This window comes from Vespa mandarinia, chromosome 5 (assembly GCF_050613455.1).
Source record: "Vespa mandarinia isolate Hongniang chromosome 5, ASM5061345v1, whole genome shotgun sequence".
In the NCBI taxonomy this organism is placed as follows: domain Eukaryota; kingdom Metazoa; phylum Arthropoda; class Insecta; order Hymenoptera; family Vespidae; genus Vespa; species Vespa mandarinia.
This window is the reverse complement of record NC_140814.1, coordinates 2,460,224-2,477,637: the sequence shown is the minus strand read 5'-3', so window position 1 is coordinate 2,477,637 and position 17,414 is coordinate 2,460,224. Positions and strand designations below refer to the sequence as shown.

Genomic DNA, 17,414 nt, shown 5'->3' with positions numbered 1-17,414 from the left:
ATATTTAATAAGATTTTAAATAAAGAAGATAACCTATCTGTACAGCAATTTAAAATATAAAATATTAGTTAATTTATTTTATTACAGATAATACAACGGTATATATTGACGTGAGCGAGGCACGTTGAATTAAATAGGCACGGTGAAATAATAGGTGTCTGAATTACACTGACGAAAGTCGACTATTTGCATGTCAATGGTCGACTGACAGAAAAGTGGTGTACATAGCGCCGTCCACACAGCTCACACGTTCATATAAGTTATATATACACCTACATGCAGAGATTTGCACCTGATACCTTGCCACGCGCATACATGTACATAAATGCATGTAAGTTAAGACACATGCATAAAAGCTCCCAAAACTCTTAAGTTGACTAGTTCAAATAAGTTTGCACATGGAGTCATTCTCAATTGATAAAGTGAATCGTCTAATCAATTATTTGACAATTGTAATGACGATTACTATAAAGTTTTCTTACACCAAACGTGCAGCTGAATTTTTAGCTTACTTGTGCTATTGCAGTAATTGCGCTACTACACTATGCAGAGACGGTCAGTGAAAATATCTAATTCGCTCATATATTATATAAAAAGTGTTTTAACGTAACGTCTTACGATCAGTTATAAAAATAATACTATCAATGAAAGACAGTGGATATATAACCGATGTTTCGGCAGGAGCTGATTATATAGCACAGGCAATTTGGCTTTATTTATCCACTTGATTATCAAATTGGGTTTTAAAAAAAAAAAATGAATCACTATCACGTGTGCCAATGAGATTTAATCGTTTACTTTCATATTCATGAATATTTTATGAAGATCATTATATAATTAATAATAGTAATAGTTATAAAACATGATAGTTCAGTATATAAGATCATGTTTCTTTACTTTTCTTCTTTCTCGCTTTTTTTTCTTTTCTTTTTTTTTCTTTCCTTTTCTTTTCTTTTTTTCATGGAAAAATTTGCTACTAAATCTTCGTACTAAATTGTTTTGAATATTTATTAGTAAACTCTGCTTAGTGTGCATCTAGCTGAATGAATAACATCAGTTACCAATACCGGAACAAACAAATCTTATATATAGGCCTACACACATTTTCCTATTTTTATTTTCATAATAAAGCTATTGTTACGTATATTTCCTATATTGCATTAGCTAATAATAGGATCAAGGAATATATGGCACAAATTTCTGCTTCAAAGGATTCGGATAAAAAATAAAATCTTAAAACGTAAAAACTGTTATAAATGATAAGAAAAGTAAGAAGCAATGTTATGGTACAGCAATAACAAAAAAAAAAAAAACATTCATTTATATGGAATTATTTGTGTAAAAGATAAAATAGGAACTGAGGCATAATTACGAAAAGAATATGGATTTTCTAATATTACTCTTATTAATTATTTATTGAAACGTATATGCATATAAACAGTGAATACATTGCAGTTGTCGATGGTAAGCTGGACTTGCAGACTCTACATGAAGTATGTAATAATAACTTAACTAATAACTTACACGAGTAACGTAAATTTCGAATAAGTACCTATCAAGGGTTTAACTCAGTTTAAGTATGGCTAAAGAGCCAAGCTCTTCGTATCTATGTTGTATTTAGTATTTATACTATCCTTTAAATATTGTGTAGTAGAACTATAAAACCTAAAAGAGACAGAATATAATAAGTTTTATCTTAGGCAAAAGATTCAATTGATGATTGCACTAATTTTGAAATACAAAGCAGGCTTCTTTTAAACAACACCTTCATATATATTTTTTTATATAGTTAGTATATCTCAGCATATACTTATGCAGTCTGGATTTTGCTATGCATATACATTGGGGTGCTCCAAATGTTCTTAAGGCTGTCAATTTTATTTAGTTTTATTTTTCATTTTATAGCGTCTTTCGTAAAAAATAATTTAAAAAATCAACATCATTTTGTTGAATTTTCCTTACATTTATAATAATCTTCTCATCTTTTTAATCTATTTTGTTTTGTTAATGTCTATTATTTTACCTTTAATTTTCTTATCTGTTTTTGCTTAAATAATGGTTCATAAGTGCCTTGAAGCGCATTAAGAGTGCTCGATTATTAAAACAGGAATTCTAAAGTATTAAATTCTTACAGGTGTTTTTAATACGGATTATAATATAAACAATTTCATAACACATGCTACTTCAGGATACAAAGATTTTGGTAATGGAACAGAGAGAATAAAAAGCACTCAAAAATGTATAAAGCACCAGACTAATGTATATTCACGATTAATGATTTTCCATATCAAAAAAAAAAAAAAAAAAAAAAAAAAAAGGAAAAAAAAAAGAAAAAAAAACAAAAAACAAAAAAACAAAAAAAAAACAAAAAGAAGAAAGAAAAAAACACATTAGGAACTACCTTTTCTTAGGAAATTATTTCCTTCGATAAAGAATAAATATTTTCCACTTCAACAAACGATTCTTTAACGTTACATGTGAAAAAAAGCAAAAGAAAGCAACATGAGAGAAAGAGAGAAAAAAGAGAACTGTTACATATTCTATTAATTATAAATAACAATAATAGATTGACATTAATTAATTTAAAATCGCACACATTAAAAGTCTTTTAACTAGGATATTTTTTCAAAATTAATGATTTGGAATTATGCAATTAAGTTTGTTTATTAATTAGGATAAACATTTTGTTTTCAACTCATGGAATAATTAACGCATTATTATGCTTCCTGTAATGCAGTTTAAAATTAATAGGCTGCAAACCTTTCTCCATAGTCTTTATTATTAAAAAAAATTTGGCTTTATAGGAGAAAGACAAAAAATATTTCAATAATAAAAGATCATCTCTCTCTCTTTTTCAAAAATTGAGAATTAGTATAAAGAAAATGATACACAAATATATCACTTTGCAACTTGATATATATCAGCATAATAAAATAGTTAAAAAAAAAAAAAAAAATAAAAAATAAATAAAAAAAAAAAGCTTGAGCAGTTTTAATAATATTGACTGCACTGCATGAATCATGATAATTGCAATATCGTATAAAAGATGTGCATAGAATTTTTGCGAACTTTGAGACTTTGCTCAACGTATAAAAAATTTATATTATTTATACATCACGTCAGTTTATATATCGAAAATCTATGAAATCTATGTTTGTGTAATGTGTAATTGAAAAATTATCTTATGTAAAAGCAGACCTACTACGTTTAGGAAAGTCGTTCCTTGATGTTAAATATCCATGAAGAAAGACAAGAAAAGATCAAAAAATGAGAATGTATAAGAAAGAAATAATGAAAAAAAAAGAAAACAAAAAATAAAAAAGGTAAAGGTATTATGAAAGATCGATGATCATCATATACCTTTATACCTTGTCTAAGATACATATATTATATAAATACGTATATATATATTAAGAAAATTCATATTTCGTCTTTATGTTACAGTCATCAAAATCGTAACATTACTTTTTAGTACGTAACAACAACATCATTATTATTATCGTTATCATTGTCATCATCATCATCATCATCCTCAACTCATCCTACTAATCCATAGTAGTAATATTACTATTATCTTTTCGTTATTTGTTTCCGTCTTTGTTTTTTGTTAACTGCTATGCAGGTTTAGTCATGGTAATAACGATGATCTGATATCTTGCTTCATTAGATTATAAATGATTTAACTATGTGATTGATTGGTTGTTAGGATTAAAAAAATGAATCGAATAATGCGATAATGAGAGAAAGAGAGAGAGAGAGAGAGAGAGAGAGAGAGAGGGAAGGTGTTAGGGAGATAGGGAGAGGAAGAAAGATAAATAATGCAAAAGATTAATCTTAGGACATATATACATACATAATCCGTGAAAATGCAATGGAAAAAAATGAGTCGATTAATGGACGGAGAGAAAATTAAAATTATTTTCGTCTTTATTGAAATCGTTCAGCGAATGATTCTAAAATCGGCGAGGTGGTTGGTTAAAGAGTTAATAAGGAAAAAGAAGAAAGAAAGAAAAAAGTTTATATTATAAAAGCAATACGATAATAACTTATCTTCTCGAAAGCTATCACCCCACCCCCTACTCCAACCTCCACTCTCACTCCTATTCACGGGTAGGAGAAGACACGCCGTAACAATTCTTTCTAATTCTGTTAGATTGCTCGAAATGCCTTACGACTGTCGCTATATCCGTACACATCCGGACTATAAATCTAATTCAAATGAAAAAGAAAAAGAAAAAAAAAAAGAAAAGAAAAAAAAAAGAAGAAAAAAGAAACACTGAATATTAAAACGAGATTTAGAACTTTGGCTCTCGCAGGACCTGTCTCGTGTGATAATAATAAATGTCATTGTATCAATTAGCTAAAGCTCTATTTTTATTAACGAGACCACGTACGTATAATCCAGAAGTTAGGATTTTTATAGCTCGCAACTTAAGTGTAGTGTCTTTACTCTTGTATTTGTGCGTGCGCGCGCGCGCGCATGTATGCGGAACGACATGATATAGAAAGAAGAAAAACACATACTACACGCGTATACACGAAATATCCATTTTTGTGTGCGTATTATATATTATTATTCCGCTGAAATGATCTGGATAATTTTATCATCGCATTTAAGAGATCGTTGCGATATTATTATATTCTTGAGGCAAAGAAAGGAAAAGAAAAAAAAAGAAAAACAAACGATAGAACATAGTGACTGTGCGTACGGCGAACGATACCTAAAAAGACACATACATACATACATCCTCTTCGCATTTGCACCGAACGATTTAAGTCCTAAGCTATCATAATACATATATAACGAGAAAGAAACAATATAAGAATTTTTGTACAAGGTTTTGCGCTATTATTGCGTTCTCTCTGTGCTTTCTGCGCTCTTGATTATTTCACGTATAATTTTCGTTTGTAAGATTGCATATTGAAGGACATCACGATTGTAATGATTTTTTTTTTTTTTTTTTTTTTTTTCACAAAGTGGTCACTCTCTTTCGTTCGTTTATATATCATATTTTATTTTAATTTTTTAATTTTTTTTTCCAAATTCCTAATCGTATGATATATGATAAACGATGCGAAAGAGAGAGAGAGAGAGAGAGAGAGAGAGAGAGAGAGAGAGAGAGAGAGAGAGAGAGAGAAAGAGAGAGAGAAAGAGAGAGATAGAGAAATTAGGGCGAAAGAGAAGAGAGAAGGGAAGAAAACTATTTTAGTTTAACTTAGCAGCGAATTGTGCCTCGAGTGACTTATTAGTTGACTTTTCTGCGATCACGAATATTTTTCTGAGCATCCCGATCTCTTGTAACATTCCTCGGTTCTTGTAGATAACGTATATATTAAAATGCAGACAGGAAGACTTTACAAGACTGCTAAGAGAGAGAGAGAAAGAGAGAGACCCGACGAAACGGAGTTATTAGACAGGTGATCGGTGTTAGGTTGTCAGGTAGAACGAGACGCTAAACAAGAGAATCGCAATTATATGCTCTCGTAAAGCATTATGAGTAAACGAACTATTACTCTCTGCTGATAATATAAATAAATAAATAAATGAATAAAGAAATAAAGGAAAAAAGAAGAAGAAAAAAAATAACAAAAACAAAAAAAGACACTTGTATTATAAACATAGCAAATAATGTTATTAATAGAAAATGTACGAGGAGGCGCGTTACATCTTGGATCGATATTTCATTGTTGAAAAGTTAAAACAACAATGATGGAATATGATTATTGTGTATGTGCTGAACGATGAAAAAATGACCGCAATAGGTAGAAAGATTTCAATGAGTGGTGGTATGAACTATTATTAACTGTATATGATGAACGTTTGCGTAATCGCATGTCTGTGAAAAATAACGAAAAAGCGTTTTGAAATCGAGAATAATTTATTTATTCAGTTTACGTCGAACACCCCTCTCGATCGTTTAATTTTACAATCGAGTATCACGCGAGTATCCTATTAGAATTCTTCTTTAAAAGTGACGACGGATATGGATCGAATTATTTTTTCTGAATATATATATTAAATTAAATATGCATATGATTTAATTAAGAATTAATATTTAAATATCGAGTTAACCACTTTAAGAAGAAGGTGGTATCATGAAAAATGATGAAATTTATTCTAAATTAATAAACAAATTCACGTTTTCGTTAACTTAAGTTTGTTTCACGATTTAATTTTTTTTTATTCTTTATTTTTTTTTTAAATCAATAAGTTCAATCCATTTTACCATCTGAAACTTTTAGAAAGAACATATACGGAATAATTAATAATGCGATCGTTGCCATGTTCTTAGGATCGATCGATCGATCCTTTGAAAAAAAAAAATATACGAGATATCGTATGAACAATCGATACGAGAGATTATGCCGCGTATATTCTTAAGACGCAACACCAAGAACATTTTAAAAATCGTGAGAACGACGTCTATACCACGTAATAAATTTTCAATTATTGCGGGTGACGAAAGTGGACGTATGCTTCCAAATATAATTATTATTTTATAATAACTCTATGATATCCAGCGCTCCCCCTTTCCTTCCTACTACTACCCCATTCCCCCACCACACTTCTCCTTTCCCCACTATGGCCGCGCTGCTTTATATTCTTTCACAGCCATCGTACTTATTATCGTCACAATACGTTATAATATAGCGCGCGAACAATAAAAGTACGTATTAAAAACTATTCGATGAAACTGTGAATTTGAATAATAAAATTATCAATAATAAGAAGTAACACAATTCGTCGTTTGTATTAATAAGGTCCGTTGAATTTTTCAATGATTTAAGTTATTAAAAAAAAAAAAAAATGTAACACGCAACAATACATTAGAGTGGAAATATTTCGAGATAAATTTTATGCGATGGATTACATCATTCCACCTTTTTTTTTAATTTCTTTTTATTCGTATTTTCATCGTACATTATTTTATCTATTTTTGGAGAAACATACTGTAGCGGATTAGATTGGGTGAGTTAAACTAAATGTTCACGATAATGAAAACTCGTTCCAACAAAATTATTTTATATTGAATATCGCAAATTTAATACGTGTTTTTTTTTTTTCGATGATTTTTAGAATATAATTATGATTAACTGATACGAACTTCATTATTTATTACAGAAACGTCTTCCAAAAGATATATTTACTAAGTACTTAATACTAAAAATGATTATTTGCACAATGCTAGTAACTATTTATAAATATTTATATTCCAGATGTCGCGTCGGGAGTTGGCGACGTTGACCATTATACAAGATCTTATTACTAAGGATATATAATTATAACTTTCGAAATTATAATTTCGAATAATATTTCTTAAATATTATTCTTTCTTATTAATAGAATTAATTCATATGATCTTATCAATAAATCAAAATCAAGAATATGCTAGTGCGTATACAAAACGTTTGTTCTTAAGATTGTTTATCCCTTGATTTTATAATAGTTTACACCAGCAATGAAAATAGATATAATTCTAATTAAAGCATTAAATGCCTATAATGCACTTTCTTTACTTCCATAATTAACTTGACTTCCATGATATTTGTCAAGATTCCGATGAGTCAAAGATGTGCTGAATTCGTTAATAATAAATCAGATATAGAATCGAATGCATCACATTTACATTTTTCTTGACTACTGTTTTATAATTATGAAAAATTAATGAAACTAGTAGTATTAAACTACGAGATAATTCGTAGTTGACATCCTAAGTAAAACTGACAAAAATTAACGTATCGTAACCAAAATTTTTTCCAAATATCCCTGAAATACCGTTTTTTTAAAATATGTACGCATGTTATTAATTTTTAATCATTCTGATATATTCCAACTTGTCCTTATATCATCTACCGGAAATAAAATCAATTAAAATTTTAAATTCGAAATCGTTGCATTTGGCTAATATATACGAATACGAATATTTTTTAAGTGAAAAATATTAATTCAGTTTTCTTCTGCATTCCGACGAATAAATACATCTTCATCATTTTAGGATAGAATAGCTGTCTTATAATAACAAGAAAAATTTTAAATAAGTTTATTTTTATAAGTATTAATTTATGTAAAGTATATTTGTTGTTCGCCATTTTGTTGTTAATACCATTTTAATACTATTATCTCCCCATAAGATATTCGCAGGCTAAGTAAGATATTCGCTTGGGTGAATATGGTTAGGACTAAGCTCAGACATTATTTAGTTAATAAAAACATGACTGGACGTATTTAATAGGAAATTACTGAATATATTACTGTATATTCAATAATAAATAAACAGTCATCTCTATCCATTCAAATATTCTGCAAAAAATAAATTTAAGATTTTTTATTATCAAATATTTTGGGTATTACGAAGAAACACGATTCTTTCGTCATTGAATAGTGTTGTTTCATTGTTCTCGATTTAGCATTCAAAATTCGAATTTGCAATCGTATTATTACACAAATAAACATGAGTCTAAAAATAAAATGGTAAATACGTTCTTTTTATTTTTTTCTACACGGTTTTTCAAACAGATTTTATATATCTTCTGAGGGATTTAATCTTCAAGGAGCTCAAAGCGTTAAAAATTTTTAAAACACAATTAAAATATACACAATATATATTTTTTCTCTTTAACTCTTCATACAAATGATGTTGTGAGAAATGCATTGCTCAAATTTGGTTATAGTCGCAAATATAGAAATAAAATTTATATACTAACTGTTAGATATTACATTAAATTTATTATATGTTAATATAAATTTATATTATCGTGTAAGAGATGTCTTTATCTTAAGTGATCTGAGATGATTACCTCTACAATCTACAGCGTAAATTCATCACTGTTGATGCACATCTATGATACGAAACTTCTGAAAAAAAATAATACATATGTACATTCTAAAAAAAAATATAAATTTCAGATTTTCAATTATCAGATATTTAAAGTATTGTAATGAAACTTGATCATTTCGTCACATTGAATAATATCAACGTATTTCCAGATCAAAATAAAAGACAAGGATTAAGGTAAGATATTTTTTTTTTTTATTTAAATAAGCTTAACGTGAATTTGGAAAATTTTTATAATAGCTTAAAACTAGTTTCTTAGAAGGAGATATAGCATTATTATGAAAAAGAGTTTATCGTCGACAATTTCAATAATTACGAACTTACGATTAGTTTCGCTACAAATTTCTATTATTTTATTTAACGTGAAGAAATATCATGAGTGAATATAAGGAGCCAAAAGAATCATATAGATTCTTCAAATATGCTAACCCAGAAGCAGGCGAAGAAGTTGTTATTTCCAGATTTGCTGATAGATTTCCGGAATCCAATAATGTAAAGGAACTGAAAGATAATCTTGTTAACGGCAAAGATTGTATTATCGATGACGATCGTCGTTGGAAACAAGGTTTCGATTATATAATACCTACACGATCTATTTTATTTTACAGAGTAAGATAACTAGCGTTATATTTTTCTATTGCTATCTATCATAGATCACCCTGAAATTCCAGAGCGAACTGGCCAAGTTAATAATATTGAAAAATTTGATGCATCATTTTTTGTTGTATATTTTGAACAAGCCAATTCGATGAATTCTATAGGTAATATGTTGCTTAAACATGCTTACGAAGCTATCGTAGATGTTGGAATTAATCCAAATGACATACATGGAACGAGGACAGGTGTATTTATAAGTTTATGTTTCTCCGAATCCGAGAAAATTTGGCTCTATGAAAAATTTGATGTAAGCGAAACGATCAAATTAATCAAATGAGAGATTATCTATTATTTATGCGGGAGGATAAAATGAATGATACGTCTAATTAATTGTAGGCAAATGGCTTTGGTATCACGGTTTATAGCAGAGATTTGTTGGCCAACAGAATTTTATTATGATTAGATGTAACTGGACCATCATATATTATTGATTCTGCGTCTAGTTCAAGTATTTATGCGATGGAACACGCTTATAAGGCTAACGTAGAGGACAATGCGATTACGCAATCGTCGGTGGATCAAATCTTTGCCTATATCCAAGCGTGTCCTTGCACTTCAGCCGTTTAGGTATTGATTATGTCAACTTGCTTAAAGAATTTTTTTTTTCATCGAATTATAATGAGAATATCAAACTATTATTCAATCTTTAATCTCTCTAATAGGGGCGTTGGTACAAAATTGTCGTATGAAATTTTTAGACGAAAATGCAGCTGGTTACGCGTGTAGTGAAAGTATCGCTGTATTATTTCTGCCAAATGCAAAAAATGCTAAAAGAATCTACGCTAAGATTTTTCATACAAAAAGAAATTGCGATGGTTATAAGGAAGAGGAAATAATGTTTCCTTCTAGGAAAATACAGAGTATTTTTTTCAAAAAATTCTACAAAGAATACGGTATACCAACGACGTGTGTTTCTTACATCGAAGCTCATGGTACTGGAACGAAAGTCGGTGATCCTGAAAAAATGAATGCCATAGATCATATTTTCACTGAAGGCAGAACTAAACCTCTTAAAGTCGGTACCATTAAATCAAACATTGGTTATACCGAAGCAGCTAGTGGAATTAATTCCATCATTAAGGTAAATATTATTTGAAGATAAGACGAAGCAATACGTAATAATTATTCATTCATTCACGTATCCTTAATATTTTACAGGCAATAATATCGATGAAGTCAAGCCTAACATCGCTAAATATCAACTTTAATCGACCACGCAAAGATGTGAAATGTCTTACAGAAGGGCGAATCAAAATTGTTACTAAGACGACTTCGTTAGATGGTGAATACATAAGCATTAATTCTTTCCGAATAGGGTGTGCTAATGCTCACATTTTACTTAAATCAAATCCGAAAACGAAGATCAATAAAGGATTAACAAGTGACGATTTGCTTAAACTTGTAGCTATTTCTGGATGCACCGAAGAAGCAGTAATAACTATATTAAATGATGTAAGTAAAACGAATCAATTTTCTTTTTAACAGAAGAAATATAGATATACTATTTGTTAGAATCATGTAAATGCAATTTCAATATTTTTTTTCATAGATCGATAATCGATCGGTAGATATTAAATTTATTCGTTTTCTTCATGATGTTCATCTTAAACGAATATTAAATCACTTATATCGAGGATACACAATAACTGATCTTAAATCATCTAACAGAAAAATAAGGGAGATAAAAAATTATTCTGATATAAAGAAGTCAATATGGTTTGTCTTTTCTGGAATGGGCTTGCGATGTTTTGAAATGGATATGAAAATTTTTATTGTAATGTTTCTTCGTATACATTAAAATCAATAAAAATAATGACTATTATAATGATTAAAAGTAATTGAGTATAATTTGAAATTTACTAAGTCAAACTCTGATGAGATTCCCTATATTTGCCAAAGCAATAGAGAAATGTGATATCTTGTTAAAACCGCGTGGACTCAATATTTATAAGATTTTAACTGAAAATGATAATAGAATGTTTGATAATATCTTGTACTTGTTCTTCGGATCTGTTGCAGTTTGGATAATGTTGAAAGACTCTTAACTATTTAGAATAACATGTTTAGATGGGAACATTCACACGACTGGTTCGTAACATCTTACAAAAGGAAAGAAAAAATTGTTTTTGGAGAATGAATGATTGCAATATCAATTATAAATGTAGATTTCGAGTACATAAGCGGTCACATAGTTAATGACAAGAATGGTTATCAACGCAAGAGAATCAAAATATGGGAATCATACGAATCATCAGAATATTACGATCCTTGTCGGTCTCGATTCGACTAAATGAGAATGCAAGCTTATTGTAAAAATAGCGATAGATAAAGGATCCTTCAATGGTATCGCAGTTTCTTTGAGAGACAGTATTTGTAAAAATCAAATGTTGAAAACTTTTGAAAAATCTTTCAAAGGAAAAGCTTGGTCCACGAAATGTTTAGAAAAGGTGACTAGAAAACTTTGTCCAGATCTACGACATTTCGTGGTCTTTTCTTCAATCTTGTATTGGAAAGGAAATCCCGACCAAACAAACTACGGTATGGCTAATTCGATTATGGAAAGAATATGCGAAAAAAGAGTAGAAGAAAGTTTGCCTGGATTAGCTACTCAATGGGGTGCAATTGGAGACTTTGGTCTTGTTGCGGACACGCAGAATAAGCAACTTAATATTATCGGTGGTACTCTACAACAAACAATAACATCATGTTTAAGAGAACTCAATCGATTTTTACTACAGGTTAAAACTATAATAACTTGTATGCTAGTTGCTAATAAACAAGCAGATAGCGACGGTGTGAATAATGTTGTTGATACTGTCTTAAACATTATAGGTACATTTCGTCTAAATTATATTCTTATTTTGTTATTATTATTATTATTATTAATCATTATTATTTAACTTAACAACTTGGTAATATACACGTTTTAACTATCTTTATTAGCTTAAAAGTACGAATTTCTGATTGCAGGTATTAAAGATTTAAAGACTGTCAGTCACCATAGTTCTTGGCTGGATTTAGAATGGATTCTATGACGGCTGTAGAAATAAGACAAACGTTAGAGCATGAATATGAAATATATCTCACACCATAAGATATTCGAAGCTTAAACTTCGCCAAACTCATGGAAATGAATAATCAACTGATATATAATAATAATTATAATAAAAGTGCTATAAAAAAAATATTAACTGATACAAAAATGTTTACACAACTATTCGATGAAATACCTTCCTCCGAAATAACTATTCCGCTTAAAACTAATCTAGAGGAAGGTCAGAACGAAGTATTCTTTATTCCAGGAATTAAAGGATATGGTAGCGTTTTTGAAAAATTAGAATAAAAAATTAAGTCGTCCGCGACTTGTTTTCAACTAGCTACAAATTATGAATTACAAACTACAGAGGATTGGCCATCTCCTGATGGCCAATTCATTTCTATCAACATATTTTTGTGTTAAAAAAAAAAAGATATTTAATTAAACCTAATATTATTAAATCTTACGCATTGACATATTATATAACTTTATATATTATAGCATATATTAGAAAAACTTAAAGATCGAAGAGATTTCACGTTAGTGGGATATTTGTTTGGATCGTTTATAACATTGAACTGACACGTATGTTAGAATCCAAAAAATTCAAAGGCCAGCTAATTTTGATAGATGGTGCTCCTCAGCAAATAAAATCATTTATAAACCAATACATACATTTATCATGAAAGGAAGAACTAGAAAGCAACATCTTGCTTGGCATCATGAATGCATTTACACCTACTAACAGTGAACGGGTACGATATTTCCTTCTTTCTATTTTTTGCAAGTGTCATACTAATTTCCAAATATTATTTCGCAGATTGTAATTGAATTAAAAAAATGTAAAACGTCGAATGAGAAAATAAATACATTCTTTAATGTGAAATCTTCTGAACATAGGCAGTTACATACGAAAAAAATTCAAAAAAGCATTATTCTCTCATATTATGTGAGATTGCAAGCGACTATGAAATATAATTCAGAACCGATACCATATATAAGAACATCAATCACATTATTTAAACCGAAGTTATTGCCTATACGACACATCGCGTACGATGTTCAATCCATTATTACAACACGTCGATCGGCACGCCTCTCCTTGGCGCTTAGTTTAATTTTTTTTCTCTTGAATCGTGTTGTATCGTCGATAAAACAGAAAATCATTGATACCAACTAAATCAACCGGTTAGTGAGTAGGTTGAATGCAATTACCGAAGTGAAGTGAAGTTAGACGTATATCAATAGATTGACAAAATTACGCAAAGAAAAACATGATTGACAGAAACCGATAACCGTCCAAGGTCCATAGAATTTTTTTTCATCGTATAAGTTTTGACTTTGTTGATCTTAATAATATAAATTATAAATTATTCGTTGAAATAACAATGCTTCGATTGTAAAGTGGAAAAGCTTCCCGAAAATTCCATCGTCTTCTTGGTTATTCTTCCGCTCGAATTGTGCTAAACTGCAAAACGTTCAATTTTGTCAAATATAAGTGCTTGAAAAAAAAAGATTTACAAGCGCTTGGAAAAAGAACTGTGTATATTTGTTAAATTTTAGTTAAATATTTTCAGCCTTAAACATTGTTTTGTATATGTATCGTGTTGTTTTTTTTTGTTTTTATTTTTTACGCAGTAAAAATCAATCGATCGTCTGTTGTTGGTTATAACTTGATTCTACGCGCCACTTGATTCTAATCAACGATCTTTGCTTTTCCTTTTTTGTTTTTATATATATCGAAATTTGAAACGTTTATTGCCAACAAAATTATATTTAAGGCAGACGATGTGACTTTTGTAAATCAGTGAATACGTGACTCGAGTGAGCCCGCTGTGTTTGTGTTCTTTCCTAATATAGTTGAATATTTATTTCTACTTATTTCTTTAATATTTTTCTAATATTAAAGAAAATATATATTTGAGGTGTCTTCTTGTTGACTAAGTGGCTCTTTAAATCTTCAAATTCGAAATTTCAGATTTAAAATTTTAATAACTTTTATTCTAAAATATAACAGTGTTATTGTTTGGTATGGTAATTCAAGAACTAAAATTATTGATAGTGCTTGTTAGTTTACAATTTCATCGCTTCTAAGAATATTTCTAAGTATATAGATTTGTTATAACAAATTTTGTGCCACGCATCAATCAAAGCATTAAACATGGAATTCCCTTTATGGAATAAGTTTTTTATTTTTGCTGATATTATAATGAGAGTACCACCTTTGTTCATCATCGATGGATTACTTCGAATTCGTCTTGGATTACCAGATGAAACTGTTGTACTAAATAGTACAGACAATGACTTCAAAATTGACAGTGTATTAAATACTTTCGCTGAATCTTTTCCTTTGGTTGGTCCAGAATCTTTTTTATTTGAATACTTTAACTTCGAACAAGATGGTTACCAAATGTTTATTGTGATAATGTTGAAATTTATAATATGCTGTATAGGTAAGAATAACATTTTATTGTAATAAAAATTTAAATATATATCTGTATGTCTACTTATAGTTTTTTATTATATACACAGTAAAAATATATATATATATATATGAATATCTAAATTACATACATATATATATATATATAAATAATATATATATATATGTAATATATATATATATATATATATGTAATCAAAGTTCATATATTATTAATGTAAAAGTTTTATTTTCCATGCGATAGGGTCAATTATCATAAGTCACCGTTCTTGTCAAGGATGAAAAATTTTACAATTCATATTATTACTAATTAGTTATTATAATTAAATTTCTGAAATCTAAAAGAATATTCAAATTGACATTTAAAAATGTTAAATTAGAATTATTTTATTTTATATAATAATTAGTGATTATATAAACAATATATATATATATAATAAAAATATTTAATGAGTTGGCATAAAATTTGCGATAATAATTAGTTAATACAATGACTTTTTTGCAGGATGTATAGCGGCTTTGTGCACATTTATGTTATGGACGAAACATCTTATAATTGTGTACTTATATATGATATCTATAGGAGTAATATTTATATCCTATTGGTCTAATGTTAGTACTATCAAAGCTGTTATAGCATATGTGAGCAAGCCTGATTATACAACCAGTATATTGGATGATATATTACATTTGAATCTGACTTCTATTATCAAGGAAGGAACAGGATCTCTGCTTTTTCAAAACTATATATTACAGTGTTTGTTGGCTACCATTTTTTGTTATATACACTTTGCTCCAAGATATTTAATTCTTCAGAAATTGCTGGTAATGAGTTTTATGACACCATCACTTCTGGCTATCCATCCATTACCTGTAAGTAAAAAATGGAAATTTATTATCGTAATTAATAATTATCATTGATTCTTAAATTCGGTAAATTCAAGCTAATATTCATTATTGTTTCAGACGTCGATTCTTTATAATGCGCCAGTTTTTGCAACACTGCTTCCATTAGCTGTTTGTAAATTTATTATTTGGTATAATAGTGTTTTAATTCTGAAAACTATTTATATGGGATATGCTCACGCACGCAATTTTATAAGTAATTATGGTCTATCTGCTCTTGTAGAGACAGAATGGTTTCGTCTAAACGTACCATGCGTATTACGTACGTTTTGGTTGTTGAGAATAGGAGAACAAGTTATACAAATTTTAGGGAATCATTATGGAGATGAAAATTTCTCATATTATGATATGCTCAGAACTTTATTGGTAAATGGATGTGAGACTTTGACTGCAGTGTTAGGGATGACTAGTATAATTTCACTTATTTGCCATTATATTGGTTGTTTCTTCCAATGGGTATTATTGACTGAAGATGGAGATGAAAAAAGCATCGGCACGATATCCGCTATATTATTCTACATATTAGCACTTCAAACTGGATTGACAAGCTTAGATAGAGAAAATCGATTAGTCAAATTATGTAGAAATTTTTGCTTACTATTTACTGCAGTATTACATTTTGTACATAACATTGTAAATCCACTCTTAATGTCTCTTAGTGCCTCACATAATCCAGCACTGCATAGGCATCTGCGTGCTCTTGCAGTTTGCGCCTTCCTTATATTCTTTCCAGTTTCTCTATTGGTATTTCTTTGGTCACAATTTAGTGTGAGCACATGGTTATTAGCTGTGTCTGTTTTCAGTGTTGAGGTAATAGTCAAGGTAATGGTATCTTTGGCTATATATATCTTATTTCTCATTGATGCATATCGCACTGCATTTTGGGAAGAGCTAGATGATTGCGTATATATTATAAGATCTTTTGGCAATATCATAGAATTTGCCTTTGGTGTTATATTACTCTTCAATGGTTTCTGGATATTAATCTTTGAAGCTGGCGGTACTATTCGTGCTATTATGATATGCATTCATGCATACTTCAATATTTGGTGTGAAGTCAAAGCTGGATGGCTAGTTTTTATGAAGAGACGAACTGCAGTCAACAAAATTAATTCTTTAGCCGAAGCGAAGTTTGAACAGCTACGATCTCTCAATGACGTATGTGCCATATGTTATCAAGAAATGCAGGCTGCAAAGATAACACGCTGTAATCATTACTTCCACGGTGTATGCCTACGAAAATGGCTCTACGTACAAGATCGATGTCCACTTTGTCACGATGTCGTTTATAAACCTCAAAATAAGGAGGAATGTTCTACGGATTCGCTGTCACCAGAATAAGAGAAAAACAAATAAATAAATAAAAGGACGGGGATAACGAAGTCTTCCAAAAAGGAGATCAGAATGAGTTGGAGCAATTTTAAGAAAGACCCGTCATTGGAAGAGATAATAGACAAAACTCTTCAATGGGGATAATTACTATGACACAGCTTCATTGTGATATTCTTTATACTAATAAATATTGCGAACTTAA

General features: G+C 29.4%; 4 protein-coding genes across 18 annotated transcripts in view; all 4 read left to right on the top strand.

Annotated features, from left to right (window-relative positions):
• Positions 1–5,755, top strand: part of tws (protein phosphatase 2 regulatory subunit tws) — a 43,202-nt gene extending 37,447 nt beyond the window's left edge. For 11 of the 12 annotated variants that reach the window (XM_085657338.1, XM_085657336.1, XM_085657340.1 and 8 more), the window contains one exon: positions 88–5,755. The gene's annotated coding sequence lies outside the window, so the exon portion shown is untranslated. Of the gene's footprint in view, positions 1–68 lie in introns of all 12 variants that reach the window. The other variant, XM_085657337.1, reaches the window with a different exon arrangement.
• A 4,149-nt stretch (positions 5,756–9,904) lies between these two features.
• On the top strand, positions 9,905–11,631 carry LOC118441759 (fatty acid synthase-like). 4 transcript variants are annotated; one of them, XM_085657343.1, is made up of 5 exons: positions 9,905–10,061; positions 10,157–10,575; positions 10,653–10,776; positions 10,900–10,946; positions 11,044–11,376. In XM_085657343.1, exons 2-5 carry the CDS (start codon positions 10,180–10,182, stop codon positions 11,290–11,292), a joined length of 816 nt encoding a protein of 271 aa, XP_085513469.1. In that variant the 5' UTR covers positions 9,905–10,061; positions 10,157–10,179; the 3' UTR covers positions 11,293–11,376. The 4 variants fall into 4 exon arrangements, with proteins under 4 accessions (XP_085513469.1, XP_085513471.1, XP_085513470.1 ...); XM_085657345.1 differs by lacking the exon at positions 11,044–11,376 and adding an exon at positions 11,514–11,631 and having other exon boundaries at positions 10,653–10,946; XM_085657344.1 differs by having other exon boundaries at positions 10,193–10,575; positions 10,653–10,946.
• Positions 11,632–11,878: 247 nt separating this feature from the next.
• LOC146872990 (fatty acid synthase-like) lies at positions 11,879–13,026 on the top strand. The gene is made up of 2 exons (XM_085657346.1): positions 11,879–12,326; positions 12,465–13,026. Exons 1-2 carry the CDS (start codon positions 11,879–11,881, stop codon positions 12,527–12,529), a joined length of 513 nt encoding a protein of 170 aa, XP_085513472.1. The 3' UTR covers positions 12,530–13,026.
• Positions 13,027–13,733: 707 nt separating this feature from the next.
• Trc8 (TRC8 ring finger protein) lies at positions 13,734–17,301 on the top strand. The gene is made up of 3 exons (XM_035866618.2): positions 13,734–14,984; positions 15,480–15,847; positions 15,941–17,301. Exons 1-3 carry the CDS (start codon positions 14,693–14,695, stop codon positions 17,219–17,221), a joined length of 1,941 nt encoding a protein of 646 aa, XP_035722511.1. The 5' UTR covers positions 13,734–14,692; the 3' UTR covers positions 17,222–17,301.
• Positions 17,302–17,414: the final 113 nt, after the last annotated feature.